Raw genomic sequence first — 20665 nt, 5'->3', positions numbered from 1 at the left:
CTTAAGCATTCGTCTTCGTAACATGCCATTCATTTCAACGTTTTAACGTGGCTTCATCCCGCATCGATGCATTAACAAGCCCCCAACTCCCCTCCCGTCCCTCTCTCACCTTTCCTCCCGCAACGCAGCAAACGGTGTTCAGCGAGACAACGGTCACCGTGACGACGATGGGGTTGCCAGGGCAGCAGCAGCAGCAGCACCAGCAGCCGTCGGGAACTGCCGAGTACCTGCTGGACATTAACGAGCTGCTGCTGTCGTTAGCGAGGGCCGAGCAGGCCTTGTACGGGACCGAGCTGCAGGGCGGCGAGTTCGAGGACTTCTCGCGGCAGGAGGCAACGCTGAAGGTGAGAGGCCGTGGTCCCCCGCTGGGATTTGTGTCGTGTCGCGTCGCGTCGTGGTGATGCGACGCTCACAATCAAAACGCCATCGCAAGAGTTCTGCCATGATTTTTCCAAAGGTCGCTCCACTCGTGCCCCGAAATGGATTTCGCAAAGCCCGCGATTGTTTTTGTGACACGGTTGTACCTGTGGGTGTACGTATGTATGTATGTTGAACTTGATAATTGGTTCTTTACCCTTCTATCTGGCAACAAAACTGACACCTTTTTACAAGGAGTCATGTTTGCATAGACCGCAATACCTGCAGTCATAATACAAACAAAAGAACATAACTCTGATAATGTGCACTGTCTTCGAAGTTGATTGGTCCACACCCGAGACAGCTTTCCTTAGAGCCTAGTCTCATATGGGTTGGACCAGATGACGCCAAAAGGCGCACAACTCAAGGACAATGCACCATCAGAGTATGAGAGCTCGGGGCAAGCATCTACACTATGGGAACCTCATTTGCCAGTAAAAATATGATAATTGGTTCTTTACCCTTCTATCTGGCAACAAAACTGACACCTTTTTACAAGGAGTCATGTTTGCATAGACCACAATACCTGCAGTCATAATACAAACAAAAGAACATAACTCTGATAATGTGCACTGTCTTCGAAGTTGATTGGTCCACACCCGAGACAGCTTTCCTTAGAGCCTAGTCTCATATGGGTTGGACCAGATGACGCCAAAAGGCGCACAACTCAAGGACAATGCACCATCAGAGTATGAGAGCTCGGGGCAAGCATCTACACTATGGGAACCTCATTTGCCAGTAAAAATATGATAATTGGTTCTTTACCCTTCTATCTGGCAACAAAACTGACACCTTTTTACAAGGAGTCATGTTTGCATAGACCGCAATTGGTTCTTTACCCAGATAGAAGGGTAAAGAACCAATTATCATATTTTTACTGGCAAATGAGGTTCCCATAGTATGTTGAACTTCTTTTGCAGCGTACGTAACCAACCATGCTAATCAGAGGTGCTGGGGGAAGGACAACAAACTAAACTCAATAAGCGTTTCTAAGCAAATTAGTTTTCAATCTGGATTTAAAAGTGTGTAGCTTCAGTGGCTTCCTAATATTGGAAGAAAGAGCATTCCAGACGGACGCGGAAGCATATCTTAAAGCACACAATGCAGTGATAGTCTTTGTTCGATGGTTAGAAAGTAAGGGCTTTATAACCATCGTGTAGTGAGATGGGACAAACATTACATGAACATTGACACTTAAGATGGATTTTAATTCAGCAAGATAAGGTTAGAACTGGAAGTTAATATTTCAAGTGAAATATTATGCTAGGGTGAGATGTGAGATATGGTTCAAAAGTATTTACATTTGTACAAATAATATGAAATACCTTTATACAGTAGATAGATGCAATATTGTCCCATGTTTAATGGTTATCATTATTAAATAAAATATTTATTATTATTATTTGTCAGTTTTTCTCAATTGTTTCCTGATTGGGCTTTTGGTATCGTATCAATAGATGGAGTATTTACATGTTTTTCTCAGGGAGCAGTGTTCAACCCTGCATGTTAGCAAATGGCTCAGAAGCAGATATTATAGAGCTGCCTCTGAGCTCCCGTCAGGTGACCTCTGGTCCATACAACACTTTCCCAGCCACTCCGCGTATGAGAGCAATGTTCGTCGCATGGCAGGCCAGCGATTTTTTATTGTTATGCTCAGAGCTGGATTGAGGCAAATTAAGTCCAGAATCGAACATTGGTGCGATGGGTGTTTTATGCGATCATCGGTGACTGGGCTCAGACCATCAACTCGCGACTCGCGGCTACCAGGAACTGAACCCCCCCCCCCCCCCCCAGGATCTGTGCGGCACTCGCTCAGCTCTCTGATCTCTTGAGCCACCCGGCCTCCCCGGGCACGGGCTGGCAAGGGGCCACACACACACCTTTGCCAGTCTGTGCCCCCACATGATATCACGCAAAATCCTCCCACCCACGATGGTGACGACTCACCAATCGGCTCCTCTCAAAACGTTTCTTCAGCATGTGTTGCCGCTTCAGCTGCACAATATCTCATTTTACCTGTTGGCGGCCTCAGCCCAGTTATGTTAGGCTCATTGGCGACCGTTCAAACGAATAAGTTTAATTAAACTTTGGTTTTTGAGAACTAAAAACGTCAGTTTGACCGTCACGTGACAATCTCGTAGCTCGGCGTATCGGAACTCGCATGACGTGAGTAAACGCGCCAATTGAAGAATGTTTGAGGAGAAGCCCCGTGTAAAAGTCACCTTCTGTATCTGACACACGGGGTAGTTCGCGATCTGCGAGAATTCGAAAAGGGTCTCTTCGTCTCGTGAGATGTTGCCGATAGCAACATCGTAACAAATTCTAGGCGGGGGGGGGGGGTCTAGGGGGAAAAGACGATAACATAACATGTTCCTTTAGAAGCGGGATACTCATGCAGGGCATATCACTGGGTGTTCGGTAGAGCTCGCTTGATCGGTAGCAGATTTGGAGCATGATGTACTTGGTTGTGTATGCACAAGGACCGTGCGCCAGCCAACCCAGTGACATAATTGGGAACACTGTGTAATGTGTAACCATAAGGCCTGTATGTGTGCAGTGTTCTACGTGTGTCTGTCTTGACACTACAGTGTTGTCACCGGCTTGTTTGACCGCCATATGGGTTACCACCTGAATGAAGTCGCTGTGGGAAATCATGCCGTTTTTTTTAGGGAACAACATAAAATACGGGGTAAATGCAAAGCCTAAATTGGTACTTGGCGAGAGTCAACGCAGATTGAGACATCAGCACGCGCATTTTTTTTTCACGGATGTGATTTCGGTCGCGAAATAAATCTTTTTCGCTGGACAGTTGGAAACAAAACTACGCAAACGGCTGGCTTAACTGGCGACTGATTAGGTTTTTCATATCATCAACCATGGTCAGTCCACTGCTGGATGAAAAACTCCCCGAGATTCTGCCACCCTTTCTCGCAGCCCTGTCGTGTACGCATTGATCTTCCTAGCGCCGAGACACACAGTGATTTCAACGCTCCACCTCCTCTTGCGTGTTTTTTTTTAGTCTTCGTTAATAACAGCGTTTTGGGGATTTTGCAACTTTCATCCGAACTTCAGCGTCACGCGTGTGAACGTTTCCTGAAAGTAATCGCGACGTGCTTCTGTAAACGCCCGTGAGCGATTGCATTGCCGCTTGCGCCTCACCGTCGCGACGCAACAAAACGGACGGAGTTGAGAGCCGCGCATCGAAATTTATCGTGACTATGAATTTCATAAAGTGAGGTTTCTGCTCTTTGCCAAAAAAAAACCCGTTAAAAGTGTCACGCGCATGTTTACGAGGCAAGCCAATAGCGGGATTAATCGCGGCGCGCTACATCACACAGTGCGTGGCACCGGCAGATGTCTCTCACTGCCTCTTATCAGCGGTTGGTCGTCTCCTCTCAGTTTTCGGCTGAGACTAAAGCCATCAAATTTGAATTTCTTAGCAGGCTTGTTTCCTCAGGGTTTCGTTTAATCATGCGGACGTTCTAAGGATTGGCTCCCTATAGCTTTGCAGCTGCCTCTGCTTTGCTTCCGCGGTGACGCACACTTCGGACTTAACTATTGATCATCTGCTTTCCCGGAGCCCGTTGAACAAAAGGTAGGAATTTTTTTAATATCCAATTTAACCGGAAGCATTTATTTTTAATTTTAGTAATTTAGTAATTGTAATGAACAGAGTCATTGTGTTAAACTTTGACATTCGTTCCTAATGAGATTTGCTCGAAGAAAGAAGAGGGAGTGGGGAGGAGGGAGGGTTGGTAAAAATGGCGACGCAGTAGTTGTAGGAGAGAAAAAAAATATCTACCCATGGCATCGTGAATTAATTTACTGCCGATCATTAAGGATCAAGTGACCAGGGCGTTTGGCGTTTAGGATAAGCCGGGGCGGTAAGTGCTCAGCGTCGTGAGCAGATTCGTCAAGGGGGTGGCCGTAATTCCGTTATGTCTCTGCGGGGTCGCAGGAAGGGGTGGCCGCATGCCCGCCAGCCGTCACGACAACAGCCACCATTGATCTCGGGGATGCTTCTCTCTCGGTGGAGTGCCCTTTGACACCGCCGCTGTATAATAATGCGTGACCGTCTTCTTTGCTTGACTAATTTAAATGACTTTCCCGCTCGCCGGCCTGCACTCTACTCCATGCCTCCCCCACCTCTGCACCTGTGGGTGAAGGTCTTTTCAAGCAAACCTCAGAAAAAGAAATATTCCTGACACGGTTTTGCAAATGAACATTCATTTCATTGTGTTTTACAGTGGCACTTGGCCCCAACCTTGTGTTGCCATCCGTCCCATTGTTATTCCGATGACTATCGCACGTTGCCCCATTTGTGACGATGCGTTCATGAATTCCAGTTTTTGTCAAATGTACGATCGCTTTAGCTTTGCTTTCCGAGTTCAGTATTCATGCATTCATTGAAATGTAATGCATTTTTGCATTAGAATGGATTGTCAATTATGGGGTGTAGTATACGAATGGGGATTCAATTACGGTATTATAATTGTCGTATCTTTTTTATTGTTATTCATTTCTGTTCATGTTACAATAAACGGACATAAACACGTTAACGTTGGTAAGTATTGCGCATCGCCCAAAATACATTGCGTAGCATAAATATTGCATTAACTAAATCCATCATGTTTTAATGACGTATTCGCCAAATGTTGTTGGCTTTGTCAATGCGGTATTCTTCTCGCCAAATAACGCTATTAGTTTCTTTTTCATTACACAAACAAAACCCCGAATTTTTTTTTTAGAATGTAATGAAATTTCCTCTTTTCCAGTGTGAAGCTATAACCCTCCAACTATGCGCATTCTACATTACTGTTAAATGTGCACGCTCTGTCTTGTTTATGCTGTTTAAAAACAAAAATAAAAACATTTCACCGCTAGTTTTATAATACGTTCAAAAGCACTGCCTTGGATTTACCGAACCTGGGCAGGAAACAACATCAGACAGCCTCGCACCCCCTTTATAAATAATGCCCCTGGGCTGCTAATAAGACTTCATAAGCTGCTTATAGCAGAACCTCGTGGGTTAATGAGTGTGGTGGTTAGCTTCGGCCACAGCGTAAAGGGCCCCGCGCACGCTAAATCACCCATCTCTACGACACCGCAAGAGTTGGGCGAAGGATTAATGAAAACCCCCACCGGCCCCCTTCCCCCCACCGTATTTTTAGTTTTATTCTTAACTCATTGTTTCTGAGAGCTGGAACACGCTTTTTCAAAATCGTGTGGTCAGCACCACAGGAATGTAATATAACTAGCCGCGGCAATCAGTACGTGTCTGCAGAAATGTATGCCCCATTTTTTTTGCTTAGATACGGATTTAGATGCCAGCGTGATAAATATTTAACAACGCGAACCAGAGAGCTGTATAAGCGAAACGAAAAAAGTAAGGAATGTTGACCGTGGTTCATAACAGAGAGGGATTTACGGAAACCTTCGAGGAACTGTGTTGGAGTTAACCGACATTTACAGAGTTGTGGGAGGCAATTGTGAGCACATTTTGTCATGACACCTGCACCCAAATGATCCCACCCTGTGATCTCTCTGCTATTGCGAGCTATCAGTTGAATGATTTTACTCTGGTGGCTTGAGGTGAATTTGTACCGCAGGCATCGAGGGTGAATTATAAATAATGATCCCCTTGATTCTGTTGCCCAGCTATTGAGGCCGACAATGATTCATCTTTCTGCATGAATCATCAAAGCGACGCGTCGATTTTAACACTGTGCTCTGGAGCAATGATGTAGTGATTGGTAGCACTGTGCGAGATTGAAAACGAATTTATTTGTGTTCTTTGTGTATTTGTGTTTATTGTTTTTCCCCCGAATCTCCGATTTAGCACGGTTGGCTACGTACAGTCTGAAATAAGTACAAAATGCATATATGCAGAGTTCGATTCCCAGCCATGGCTAAAACATCAGTGGCCAAGTGATACCCAACTGTTAAATAATTATGTTAAATAATTATGTTAAATAATTATGTTAAATGCTGTTAAATAATTCCCATGACCCACACGGTGTGAGAGGGTTTTAATCCAGCAGTGGATTGACAAATGAGCTGTAAATTTAACGACGACAACATTTGCCCGCAACACGACATCGTGGACACGAAACACAGGTGACTTGATTGTGACTGCGATTGAAGAATTGTGGCTTCCAAGCTGATAAATCTCAACCCTCGTCCTCGTGACATACCTCGACGCCGGTCTCGCGGGATCTTCGCTCGCGCGAACGCTGTGCTCCAGTTGGTGCGCGAGATAGGGTTATGTGCACTGCAATTTTCTCCTAATTAGTAGACGTGGGGTGCTAATTGGCCAGGGGTTGATAGGACTTGCTGCAACTCCTAGCATCGTCGCTCACCGTTCCACAGATAAAATGTGAACGTTGGACTGCAGGTGTTTAAACATAACTAGGACCCAATCAGACATTCACTGTTATTATGTATATATACTCGACTTTCCCAATCTCCAGTTCGTATTTCACTGGGCATGAGATGATTTGTAAACAGAAACCTGCACTGAGGTAGGTTGCCAACTGTTCTGGTTTTTCCAGTATCATACTTTTGCCGTAGCAGCTGTGTCCTGGGAAATTTCTTCGTCTTCCCAGGGCATTAAAAAAATATCCCGTTTTTTTTGTGTGAGTTGTGTAATAATACACCGCACTCAAGACAACGTATTTACACGTAGTTTCTCCTGCGGCATTGTGAGACATTGTTCTTCCCGTGCTGTGTCCCACTTGTTTGTGCCTCAGTGGTGGCAACTCAAGTGGTGGGTTCCGTGCAAGGCCTATTTTATCGGTGTAAGAAAACTTGCACGCGCGCGTGATGTCGACAGAGGGCTGGAGTGAAGCAGTGTGCGTTTTCGACATTTGAGAGAAAGAGAGAGACGTGTCGTTGTTGTTGAAAGGTTGTGTTTGTTTGAGCCCCCCCCCCCCCCCAAAATTGTTTAAAACAAAACATTGTTACGGGACCATTCCCAGACGGCATCATTCCCAGACGGCATCATGAGGGAGGATCCCAAGGAATAAAAACAAATAGACAAGGACAGTTGATCCTCATGGCGGTACCCCGGGGTACCAAATAATACAAAGTGGCTGAGGCAATTAAATATTTTATTTCTGGGACACTATTTTTTCCAGGGGTGTACTTAACGCCGCGACTGGGGTACCAATCAATCCGACATCGGCGCTACTCCGCAATGTTGAAACGCAGCGAGGACGATTGTGCCGAAACCCTGAACGCTCGTACGCATCGTAGTGGTGCATCGCGTACAGCTCGTCGAGACGAGTCGATTGCCGCATCGCCGATCATCAACAGACTAAACATGACTGTATCACGGGCATTATGCGGGAGCCGGGGTACTATGGTACCCTGGGGTACCGCCATGAGGTTAATTTGGTGATGAATCAAAATGGCCACCTTTTAAGTTGACTGTGATTCTTAAATCCACAATGGTCATTCATAAGTTAGGAATGGTCGCTATAGCTCCGTATCTAACTGCTGTAACTGGAAAACTCTTGCACTGTGCCCTGCAACAGCTTGCTGTATACTTGCACAAATACGCCACAGAACCCTGTGGTCAATGTTAGTAGGCCCTGGTTGCAAGCACTGCAGTTAATGAAGCCTGTTTTGTGCCACACTTATTGCATGTCCGTGTTTAAAATGCAAGCATCCATTTCTATTTTGTAGGCTTCTGTGTGTGTTGGCTGGCGAGCCAGCCAACAACATGCATTCATACGGAGTGTTGTGTTCAGTAAATTAGTAAAAAGCCGTTTGCCTGTCTCAGCTGCAGCTCACTATTGATTATTGCTTCCCTCTCCCATTCCCCTTGTTAGATATCACTTAAATTGCAAAGGAGTGAATTGAACTTTACCACAATTAGCCAACTGAGTCCGTTTGGGCTTTCAGGAGGGCATACGTCACATGCGGCCAATAAGCGTAATTGAATGATGGATAGTTTTTTTACACCAATCACATATAATCTATGGGCAATGCCTGACTTGGGCACTGTGGAAAATCTGGGTTGACTCATTTGGCTAATCATGGTAGCGTTACGGTAATTCACGGGGATGTGTGATTCTTTTATTAATTAATTTGAAGCCTATCTCGGGTTTTTTCTCCCATGGTGAAGCAGCCTGGCCTGTCCTGTTTCATTAAGGGATCATAATACAACCGCATTACACGCTGTTGTTTTGCATTCCATTCATTTCTTTTTTTTTAAATCCTACCTCGCGATGCTTATATCATCACACGGCGGTTTACCCGATAAAGGATCATGCGACACACAAAAGGCCATGGGTCCATCTGTGTTAGCCTTCCGAGCATGGGGATACCGTGTCATGTTACGTTACGTCATGTCACGCTGCCATGCCACGTCTTGCCACGTCTTGTTACATGGCATCGTGTTGACATCACATAGAGTCCACCGTAACAGCTCTGTTAAATGTTTCCTCAATGCATGGCTGGGAAACGGAACGCACGATTCTTTCAAGTGTGCATTTCAAACTTCAATCATTCCTTGTGGTCCCCTTTCTATTCAATGTCACAAAGAGGAAGTACATTGTCGCGGGCAATGAAATATGTTAATTGTACATGGCCTACTGATGTAAACTTACTGAGGATTTCATGTAAAAAAAAGCACAAACGAGGTTATTTTGGGCTTCCGTCAAACACGTTACATTGATGTTAAAGGGTGTTGCATTTACAGTCGCATTCTATTCTTGCGTATGATGGTAATATGTCTAAGAGCTAAATGCCAATGTTTAGGTCTGCTGGCCACGATGAGAGGGCTTCAGGAGAGAGCTGCTGTAGATTTGCTCTGCGTCCTCCGTTGAAGGAACGCAGGGCTATGGTGGTTTACTGTGTCGTCCATAGTTTGATTGGGTGGCTGGACCACAATCGAACTGCTGTCGCTTGACTTAAATTTTCCATTAATGATTGAGATGTATGCAATGGCCTGTTGATGTTCAGACGTGGGGTTGATGGTTACACCACCGGTGTCTTCTAGGAGGAATGTCAAAGCCAGGAGGAGGTCTTGAATGAGGTGTTTTACAGTTGTGAATTAACTGGCACAAAGCTTGAAATAAAACTTCCTTTTTTTTAATAGTAATTAATAGTAGATTGCATGTTCATTAGCTTGCCGTGTATATATATCTACGCATATAAATTGCGGTTAATTAAGTACAGGAATTGGTTTAACATTTATCGGCAGAACTCTCTTCAAGCAATAAAATATCGAGACTCATTGACTCTTTCCTGGGCAAACAAACGTACTTATTACTATTGTAGTTGTTGTTATTTGCACGGGATGTGTGCAAGAAAGGCCCGTCTCACCTTTTTCATAAGAAAAGTAGACAGTTCAGGCTCATTTCATTTTATTCCTCTCCCCACAAGGGAGCAGAAGCTGCAGATGAAACACATCCCTTTAGGGAACGAGGGGGGGGGTGTATGTGCCTATTGATAATATTTTCTCGCCATACAATGTCAGGATGGCAGACGCTCGGCTAGAACTGGTGGATCATGGACTCTGCAAGCTAAGAACCTTGTCACAGTGCCAACCAACCTTAATGAATGTGTCAGGGGTAGAATTGCCACTTCTTGTCAATGCACCGGTTCTTTTCTCGCAATACATCTTCACCAGTTGCATGGTGTTCCCAGGCAGGAGGCGCAGTGGTAACTTTGCACCTAAGTCCCCCGGTAGAAATATATTGGGGGCAGCACATGACTTGAGTAGTTTTTCCCGGCTTATAAATACGGCGCGATGCTGCAGAGCTGCCTACGACGGGGGAAGTCTGCGCCACGTTCATCTATTCCTCAGAAAGATTTGTGTTAAAAAAAATAAAATTGAATGAAAAGTCCCAGCGTTGCAGTGTAAGAACATAAGAATTTCAAATCGAGATAAGGCAGCAATTCAACCTTATCTGCCTCGCCTCGTAATTAAATCCTGTCTCACCGCCGCACCATTTCTTTTTTCTCACTCAGTCTCAGCGGTGGTGAATTGTGGATTTTTTTTTTATATTGCAAATGATATTTATTCCGGGACGCACAGCCGAGATCCAACATCTGATTTACAGTGTGGCCGTAGGGATGGTGGAAATGAATTTGTGTTGCCCACATGCGGCTCTTTCTCACCGCAGAGACACCCAGGGTCTGGCTGACTTGGCTCGCGCCCGTTCCGTCTGCTTGCTAAGTGTCCTCATGCCCCGAGATCGTGCCCGTGCGGTATACCTATGCAACTACGTGAAATTGTATTGACAAGGTGGTGCCCGGGCATAGCAGACGTGCTTTTCTATTGCCCCCCCCACCTCCATATTCCCAGCACTATTACAGGCAATATTAGAATTCTCTCCACCTCCAAGGGAGAACAATTACTGTACTCCGATCGCTGTTATGCATGTGTGTGTTTGCGCTAAACCTATGTGTGAATGCATATATTGCTTCGTGCACGTGTGGGAGGTATGTTCTGTATATGTAATACATGTTTAAGCTATGTGTCGTGTTTTTCTGTATGCGTGTGAGTGTGCAGTAAATATGTTTGAGTTTGCTTATATTTGTGTGCGTGCGTACGACGAGTGTGTTACCATTGCCATCGATTCAGCCAGGCTTAATCCGCTGCTGGGTGTAGGCTTCCCCGATTCTCCGTAGTCTATCGCGATGCTGAGATTTAATAATCCACCTCGCGTCTGCACACCAGCTCGGTTAATCTCTCCCATCTCCTCGGTTGATGTCCTCAATAAATATATCTGTTTATCTGTGTTGCTTTGTTCGCTATGATGTGGTGAGGTTTTTTTTTTTCAAACTGAGCATAGACGGCTCTCCGTCCGTAAAAATGTCGTTTCTCTGAAAGGTTCTAAAGCAAAATGCATCAGGTGAACGAACCAATGTGAAATCTGATCTGCTTTGGCTAAGACAGGAATTTGACTTTCAGCTATAGCAGGAAGTAAATTTTTTGGGGAACGATTGTGCCCGCATGCTATGATGTACGGACATATGGATCATCATGGAGCAAAAATTGAAAAGTGGCAAAAAGAAATCATGGCGACGTGCATGCAAGGAATTGTATAGAGGGATAAAAAGAGTAATGGATGGATTGTAGAGTGTATGCGGGTTGACGACAAGATTCAAACAGCAAGGTCGTTGGGCTTGGGCAAGACACATCACGGCTCGAAGGGATGATGGCTGTTGATCAAGAAAAATGATGGAGTGGCAGGCAATGGATGGAAGGAATCCGAGTGGACGTCCACCAATGAGATGGAGCTGTGAAATCAGCTCATAAACAGGTGCTGGGTGGATTATTACATCACAGGATCATGAGAGTAGGGGATGGCTTGGGGGAGGCCTTCATCCATCAATGAATTGATCATGAGTGATGCTAATAATGATGAAATATGTACTTACAAAGTTTTCTCCTTTGTATTTGTGTTTAACCCAAGACGTTGAATGTTAGTGAGAGACTGTGCTCATGACCAAGTTGATACTGGCAAACGAGTTCCACTTGAAAAACCCGGTGTAACTGCGGGCCACCGGAACCCGGATTAAAACCCAGGAAATCTCATTGCGCGGCGAGGGCCTCAATGAATAATCATTTAAACTTGTGATGCGCCTCTCAGTATTGGCTCGCACTTGAAGAGAGAGTGGCTCGGAGCCGTGATGAGCACCCGCAGCCAGGGAGAGGCAGCCAGGCGGTGAGCCAACGTACAATTCCCCCCTGCGGATCTGTGGTCCTCTATATGTTAAAATGTTATCGGGCAATTAATGAGTGTTTATTCACTGGGGGAAACCGGAGTACCCGGAGAAATCCTACGCGTGCGAGGGGGCAACACCCTATCCCACACAGACAGAACAGTTGGTAGTCCACGTTTGCCCGAACCGCCGACGGGAAGGGAGTTTCACAGCAACGTGTGTGATTCACCGACCCTCGTCTCGTCGCTCTGACACCTCTGCCCCCCCCCCCACCGCTCGCTCGCTCTCCCTTCTGCAGAGGATCCGGACAGAGCTGGACGGCGTGGAGGACGCCATGCTGAGCGTGCGGGAGAGGCAGCCGGCCATGCTGAGGGCTGCGTCGGCGGCCGACGTGCCTCGCATCGGGGCGAGCCTGACCCGCCTCGACACGGAGCGCTCGCGCGTCAACCAGGCCTACGACGCGCGCAAGCGGTACGTTGCGCGCACGTGCGTGCAAGCGGCACGTGACGCGCAAGCGGTGCGTGAAGCGCCTGCTCGGGAGGGCACGTGCGCACTGGCGGGCGGGGTCAACAGGGTTCACGCACGTGCACATGCATGCGCGTGTCCGCATTTTATGAACGTCTTGTGGTAATAATTGTCAGGTGGGACAATGTTTCACTTTGTCAATATGTATACTGGTTATTTTTATCCCACGATGCACAAGTTGAATGGCACGTGTACGAATCAATCGTGTTTTTTTTTATCAGTTTACGTCATCCCTGCAGCAACTAGGGGTGCTACCTTTAAATGCATTTGTAAAAAAAAAGGGATTATTAAATCGCATTGTGACCCTAAATTGGGATGATTTATTGAATCATTGCCGATCTTATCATCTTTGATCTTTCAGTCATCGTCACGTTTACTGGGAGGGGAGGGGGATCATCATGATCAGAATCAGCATCATTTATCTGATCTGGTGTTACAGAATCAGAATCAGCATCATTTATCTGATCTGGTGTTACTGTTCGAGGAGCATTTGACTCGCACTTAAAAGCTTGTGAAATAATGGTCCATCAGGGGGTCCACTTTGTGTGATGTCCACCAGTCTTATTGGAATCTGCTTCACAGCAGTGGGAATGTGGAATGTCCACCGCTGGCTCAGGTTTGCCAATGGTGCTACACAGTGCTCATTTGAGGATATTTTTTTTTAAATCTCATTTCAACTTAAATTGTTCCAATGTTCTCTATAGTCAACATTTACAATTTTTTCTATCAAACTGCAAAGCTGCACAGAAACTTGTCTGTGACACTGTACCGTAATAGCCTAGCGCTGGCAAAAACTGCGTGAACATAGAAAGTGTACCGATGGCTCTAACACAGAGGTGTTTGTGCCACGTCACCGGGACATGAATCGGCACCCGCGACTTTAGACGTTGTTGGTCAACGCCAACTTCTCATGTGCCGTCGTCAAAGACCGCCACCATCACTTCCACTCCCCCCCGGCCTTGCAAAAACGCTCAGGGCCGCACACAAAGACGAAGAAAAAGATCCCCCGCGCAGCCTTCAATAGACTGTTGGGGCAAATTCCATTTGCGAGTAGCCCCCTTGAAGGCCGGCACGGTACGTGAGGGCGCTGGGTAGCCAGCACACAACAACAACAACAACCGCCATTCGCCACTAAGTGGCGGTGACGTCACCACGACGCTTGTGCCAGGCCATGTGCACCTTGAGGCCACGTGAAGTGTTGATTGCCCGCTGGCAGGAGGTTACGGGGCAGACCCAGCAGGTGCCACCGGTCGACTGACCGAGATGACCGAGATGACTGGCTGATGCACCACCTGTGCCAGCACACACACACACGTGCGCCCCCCCCCCCCCCCCCCCCCCCAGCGGAGATGCACCATGGGCACGCGGGTACGCGGGCACGCCGGCGTTTGTTTTAATTTGTGCCCTCCCCGTGTGCCTCCTGTCTCTCTACGCAGGCGCTTCGACGACGCCACCGAGCGCTGGCAGCAGCTGCACCGCGACATCGTGTCCACGGCCCAGTGGCTCAACGGAGCGGAGGAGCTCATCGGCGAGGTGCAGAGGCCGGACGTGGAGCCAGCGTCTGCCGTGGCTCACCTGAAGGCAAGTCCCTCGCGCTCCCGTTTATTTAAAGGTTTAAAACGAAAAAAATCAGCTGTATTCGTTATTGGTAAGATATCCTTTGCGCGTGTGAGTGTGTTTGCTTTGGGCCGTGAACGTGTCCGTTGCTGTGAAGACCTCTGGTGCTGTGTCGCTGCAGGTGAGCAGATAGGCTGACTTTAGCCCCTTTTACAATTGGCCAAGCCAAATGTCAGTATTGCTTACACACTGTGTGCTCCAATCAGTTTGAGTGTTATCTTTGTGCCCGTGTACGTTTGGTGCCTTGTAAGGGAGGTTGCTGCGCACCAAACGAACGTGTGTCGCGTTGATAAATACAATGGGGGCGGCCAGAGAACATCAGAGGGAATCGAGCGTTTAAGCAGAGTTGGCAAGCTTGGCTGCAAAAAACATTTCGGGCGCATTTCAAGGTGCTTTACACGGGCACGACTTTACATAGCGCCCGTTTACGACACTCATCCCGTCACGTGATTTCTGCGATACATCTAACCGCCATCGATTTGAAGAATCTCGCCGGTGCTGGCGAACGAGTGAGAAGTGATCAACGTCCATAACCAGGAGGGGGCTTCCTCTTGTGTTGCGTTTTTCTTTCTTTCGCCTCGTTAATCGGTTTAGCATCGCTCAGGCATTTCCATTATGCGCGATTCAGTTGCCCTCAACTGTTGAGAGCGAGCGCGGTGGCTTGTGCGGTCGAAACGAAGTGGTGAAATCTGCCGGTGTGTTTCCTCGGCTGAAAATGGTGGAGGGGCACTCTCTTGATTTCAGAAGCCCCAGGGTTTGTTCACGGGAGAATTGATCAACATTAATGGGGGGGGGTGGTCGTGGGAGGTTGGGGTGAAGTGCTCGGAACAATGCAATGTCAGTCTGTGCCGAGCCAAAGTCTCCAAAGTCTGCGCAGCGCCTTGAACTTGTGGTAACTTAAGATTGCGATGGGGGGTGGGGTAAGGTGGTTTCGCCCTTCAAGGGACACTCACAGCACATTGGCAGTGATGAAAGAAGCCTAAACATGAAAAGAAGAGAAGAATAATCGGCAAAGATCGGTCTTTATCCAGCGCACGTCCGTAAGTGGTTTTAAAAAGACCAATTGGGAGCCTCAATGGAAGCAAATGACTCCTAAGTCGAGGGGCTGATGGAGCATGTACGAGCAAACGCACAGAGTGCAGACCATGGCTACATTTGTGCCGTACTTTCAGTAGCGGTTTACTGCATCGGAGCGTTTGGTAACTCACCGTTATGGTCACCGTAATCTATCTGCTGCATTGTTGAAAGCTCCACGCGGAATACTTTTTTTCAACAGCTGCTGCTGCTGCACAACAAAAGCTGAAGCAAGGGGTGAGTAGGTTGCTAAAGTGGAAACCTGAAATTGCTTGCTCAAGCCACTGCTGGGGCGGGAAAGGGTCTCCCACTAGAGGGAGCTCAAGGGAGGGTAATTGGCCTAGTCTTCCATGTTTGCGTGATGTCGTTCAAGAGGTGGGGGTAGCCACACTACATCCCACCACACACGTCCTGCCAATTGTCTAACTGTGGTGTATCCCACCATTGGAACCTCATTTGCCAGTAAAAAATATGTGCGCCTTTTGGCGTCATCTGGTCCAACCCATGTGAGACTAGGCTCTAAGGAAAGCTGTCTCGGGTGTGGACCAATCAACTTCAAGGACAGTGCATACATTATCAGAGTTATGTTTTTTGTTTGCATTATGACTGCAGGTATTGTGGTCTATGCAAACATGACTCCTTGTAAACAAAAGGTGTCAGTTTTGTTGCCAGACAGATGTGGTGTATCCCATTTGTACTGCTCAGCGGACAGAGGCACGGGGGGAGGGGGAGGTGATGAGAATTAAGATACTTGTACCATGGTTTACAATTGCCGCGCCCAGAGATTGAATCGAATCGGCGACAACTTGACGGCAGGTCCTGCGTGCGTGATAACCAATCAGACCGCAGCAGCGTCAGCGTCGCTACGGTTCACAACGAGGTGGGAAGGTGACGAAACTCTCCGTCTTATATATCCTCGGTTTGTGAGAGCTCGGGACGACTGCATCAATTTCTACTGAGTCGAATGCTTTTTCATCGTCTACAAAGTGTGGGCACAATGGTAATGGGAATTCACTGCTCTTATCCAGAATCTGGTTCACAGTGCGTGTGTGTGTGTGTGGTGTAGGTAGGTAGGTATGTGGTGTACAGTCGAACGCTGCTTGCTCACCAACCAAAAACTACATTCCCTGGGTGGGTCACCCATCCTTATTTTCAAGCGTAGCATATCTGGCCCACAGCTGATGCCAAAAGCAATGCCTGAGAAGGTGCCCGGCCGTGAGAAGCCATTTGCGCGAGAGATATGAAGGCCATCTGCCCACGGTAATGCTGAAGATGTAGAGGCTTCGATTTAAAGCTTTCGTGACTGCAGGGATTCATTTTCTTGGTTCTTTCGGTAAAGTCACGTAGAATGGAAAGAATAAAAATAATAAAATAAAACATAATAACGTCGTGAGAATGATTTTATTATGTTTTATTTTATTATTTTATTCTTTCCATTCTACGTGACTTTACCGAAAGAACCAAGAAGATGTAGAGGCTGCTGAGTGTCAACGCAAGTGAGTTACTGTGAGGTCCACACAGGGTGGTGGAGTGTGTGAGTATGTAGAATCGAGGGTCCAAACTGTCCGGCGAAGTCATCACCGCAGCCTGTTGTCATTCCAGTTTAGCGGGAAAGAAAAAATAGGTGAAGGTGTGTTGCCTTTTTGTTCGAGGTGCTCTGAGAACAATCCGTGCTCTCAGTTCATTTGGACTTGTCAGTGAGTTTGTGTTGCTCTTTATCGCTGGAGAGTTTTGACAAAATGTAATGCATACGTCCAATCCTCAGAAAATAACGGTCCAATGTAGAGGCGATTGTAAGAAGCAAAGATACAGCCCTACAACTGCTTTGTTCGCGCCACTGCTGACAGAAGGCCTCCCCTAGAGGGAGCTCTATTATGCCGTGGTGGAGAGATGCTAACGACCTCGCCTGGTATACCAGGAGGTTATGAGTTTGATCCTGACCCCGACACCTGTATATTTGCAGTTTGAATGTTATACCTGTGGTTGCATGGATTTTTCTCTGGGTCTTCCGGGTTTTCCCTCCATATTTATTATTTATAGAAATTTCCACGTGATAAACCACTTCGTTGAGCTATCATTTGTGGTCAGGTCGCTTTTGAAAAAGCTCTATAGCTCAGTGGGCCTTTCCTGGTTAAATACATTTTTTTATTTGTTTAGATTTTGAAACGACTATTTCATGCTGGCGAGGCATCTGAGTAGAGTCGGGAGTGCCCACACTTTTCTCTGCCACATGCGACCTTCCTCTGAAATTGCCGTGGTTGTGCCAATTTATATTCCTGGGTGGCCTGAGGCAGGCGGGATTTAAGGAACTTGCCCCATTATATCAACTGCCGTGCCAAGAGATCGAACCGGATATCTCTGGACTTGACAGTCCGGTATGCTAACCGATACACCACGGCAGCATCTATATAGGTTCTTCTGATTTCTAGTTAAAGAAATGACTTTGCTCTTTAGTGGCTGTATAATTCGTGTCTAGCCGAAGGAAACTACGAGTATTGTTCTCTCAGAGTCCTGAGAGAGAGAGAGAGAAAAAAGGAACTAAAATAAAATGCATTTTTTTTACTTGCCAAAAAAGTTGGCCGTACGGCTTATCATTCCGGAACGGGTCACATCCACTTAACATGATTTAGAGGGGTTTGCGCTGAGATAAATAGGATGAAACGAAGCGGGGTTGTGTGATAAACTGTGGCGGATACGGCGGGCTGCATTTTTTTCTTTTTCCTCTTTTACCTTCCGCCACCACCACCAACCCCGCAAAGCCCGCTCTCGCCTGAAGAGCCACGGCCGTGGTGCCGGATGGTGGCGGGGGGGGGGAAGGCATTTGAGCGGAGCAATTTTTCAGTTTAATAACCGCACGACGGGTGTCTCGGAGAATCGGCGTGGAGATTTAGCTCCGCTGCCTGATGGGCCTCGCCGCACGTGGTGGTGGTGGTGGTGGTGGGAACCACATTACGCCCCCCCCACCACCACCCGTTGCACCGAGCGGCCTGCACGGCCCTCCCGTCACGAGCGTCGGGCCCACTTGGGGGCGGTGGCGAGGCCCCAGCGCTGGCGCTTTGCTGTCGCCCGTAGTCGAGGTGTGCGGCGCGAGCTCGCGGCTGCCCCTGGGTAATGCTGCGGCTGCATTAAACACGATAACGATACACGACGCGCCGTCTCTTTCACGGTAGGATGTTTAAAGGTCACGTGACGCGAGTTGAAAAAGAGCAGGGTCATGTGTGGACAATGTCGTGACCCAACTTTGCCAAGTAAAAAAACATTTGCTCGTGAATTAATCTCGGAAAGCAGCGATCGTCACCCCCCCCCCACTGCGAAAATTAGTAGGGCCCTCCTGAAAAAAGAGCCTTGGGACTTGAGGCTTTCCTGGCTGAACAAATGTAATGACGATAATAATACAACATAAATAACGAGGCTGGTGCATTGCGTGTGACCTGCGGAGAAAAGCAAGCGCCAGATTAATCACTGGGCGTGTTTGTTGTGGTTTGTGCTGTCGGGCTGTATCGTGAGACGTTTCGCGCAATGTCCGACGTCTTTCTGTGCATGCCGGGAGCTTCTTGAGGAGCTTAATTGAGCAGCTGGTGAATAAATAACAACGTGAGGTAACAACGCAACGACACATCAGAGAGCGAGGTTAACCTGCCCAGTTTTGTGCAGTAACGGAATTTTTGAGAAAGCTATGCCTGGCAGCTTGCAACTCGGATCGCTGCGTATTATTGTGCTCATCATGTTGTAATTGAAGTCACACGTCTGTAGATTTGTAGTGTTGCATGAGAAAAAATTAACGATTGTAGACTGTGTTCCACAATGTGATCTGTTGGTGCTCCCTGTCTTCTGTCAATACCAATAAGTCTACAGGCAGCCCTGGCCCTGTGGTATGAGTACAACACATATTCCTGTTGATGTCATTCAATTCCCACTATACTTTTGAGATTCTCAAAATAGTTGTGTGGTATGTGTATGTTCGTGTAACTTGTTTGTATGCATTGTATTGGGAGGTGTTGTGGTGAGCGCACTTCGATTGCCGCTCACTTTCAACATCGGTGACGAATATCCGAACCGGTCCTGGGCCTCCCTGAATGTCAGTTTGACCTTACAATGAGTACGTGGCGCAGTGTGTGTGAAACATCAGCACCGCAGAGACAAAAGGTGGCCAGGAGTAGCATTAGTCACTCAGCCCTTCGTGTGCTGTGCCAGCCACCATACGTAATACTTGCTAACAGCACTTACCCAAACATTTTGTTAAGGCTATAGGGGTGGATCTTTTTCTTTGCCATATATTTCACGCAGTTGATTTTCATTTAATTTATTGAACGGGGGGACACTCGGGGTAAATACTTGAAGGGAAAAAAAGATGAATTGCAGGCTACAAAAATCTGTGCCAAACAATTGGTGGGCATTGTAAGCATTGGATATATTTATTTGCGTTTTCATGGCTCAGCCTTTGTTGGGGATTCGTTTTTGCCTTTGCAATGTCAATACAATTTACACAGTGCTTAAATGTCCCACGGCCTCGGCTTGAAGTTTCTGTTGACAGAAGTCCACAGACCAAATACTGTCTGAATTCACAACATGTATTTTTTTTATTTAATTTAGGATTCAGTTTTCTGGACATTTTTCCTATAAATACTGCAAATAGTTTCAATGTAAAAGTACCCTTAAAAACATTTTTTTTATTATTTTACCAGGTAAGGCCTACTGAGCTTTTTAGCTCTTTTTCAGAAGCAACCTGGCCACAAATGATAGCTCAACGAAGTGGCTTATCACGTAGAAATGTATTGCAATCAAATACTCTAAACGCATGTTTCTAAATGTGGAGGGAAAACCCAGAGGACCTGGAGAAAAATCCACGCGACCACGGGGATATACACGCAATCTCCAAATATACAAGCGTCAGGGTCGGGATCGAACCCACAAACCTCCTGCATACCAGGCGAGGTAGTTAACATCTCGCCACTATGGCACCCACGGTGTCGACATTTTCCGTAAATCCACGGGTAAAATTAAATCCCTTTTTGTGTTTAATACCCGAACCAGCATAACGACCTGCGCAGATTGCCGAGTGGACTGCAACAACCCTGAAGAAACCGAAGGTGAAAACACTGTGACTCTGGAGTAATGTCCCACAGTTGACCAAAGTTATTTTTTCCCAGGTGATGGTTAATTAAATTATTCCAGGGCTTGAAAGCATTAATGTCTCATGACGGAAGGGAATTCTCTCAGATGTGTTCCTTTTTTTTTTAAATAGCAACAAAACCCCCCCGTCGTGTTTTTGTTGATAATCTAGTGCGGGGAAACGCATCTGATTGTTGGTCTCTGCGAGCCACGATATTTCATTTAGGAGTGGGTCGAGGGG

At 46.9% G+C, this 20665-nt stretch overlaps 1 protein-coding gene across 6 annotated transcripts in view; it reads left to right on the top strand.

Annotated features, from left to right (window-relative positions):
• Nucleotides 1-20665, top strand: part of LOC144734286 (dystrophin-like) — a 636663-nt gene that overhangs the window by 337521 nt on the left and 278477 nt on the right. For all 6 annotated transcript variants that reach the window (XM_078616432.1, XM_078616429.1, XM_078616430.1 and 3 more), the window contains 3 exons: nt 129-344; nt 12395-12567; nt 14058-14202. In XM_078616432.1, coding sequence (XP_078472558.1) covers nt 129-344; nt 12395-12567; nt 14058-14202 — 534 coding nt within the window. The remainder of the gene's footprint in view (nt 1-128; nt 345-12394; nt 12568-14057; nt 14203-20665) is intronic.

Source organism: Lampetra planeri, chromosome 50 (assembly GCF_965212315.1).
Source record: "Lampetra planeri chromosome 50, kcLamPlan1.2.h2, whole genome shotgun sequence".
NCBI classification, from domain to species: Eukaryota; Metazoa; Chordata; class Hyperoartia; order Petromyzontiformes; family Petromyzontidae; genus Lampetra; species Lampetra planeri.
The sequence above is the reverse complement of the archived record's forward strand: the minus strand, read 5'-3'. Positions and strand labels throughout refer to the sequence as shown.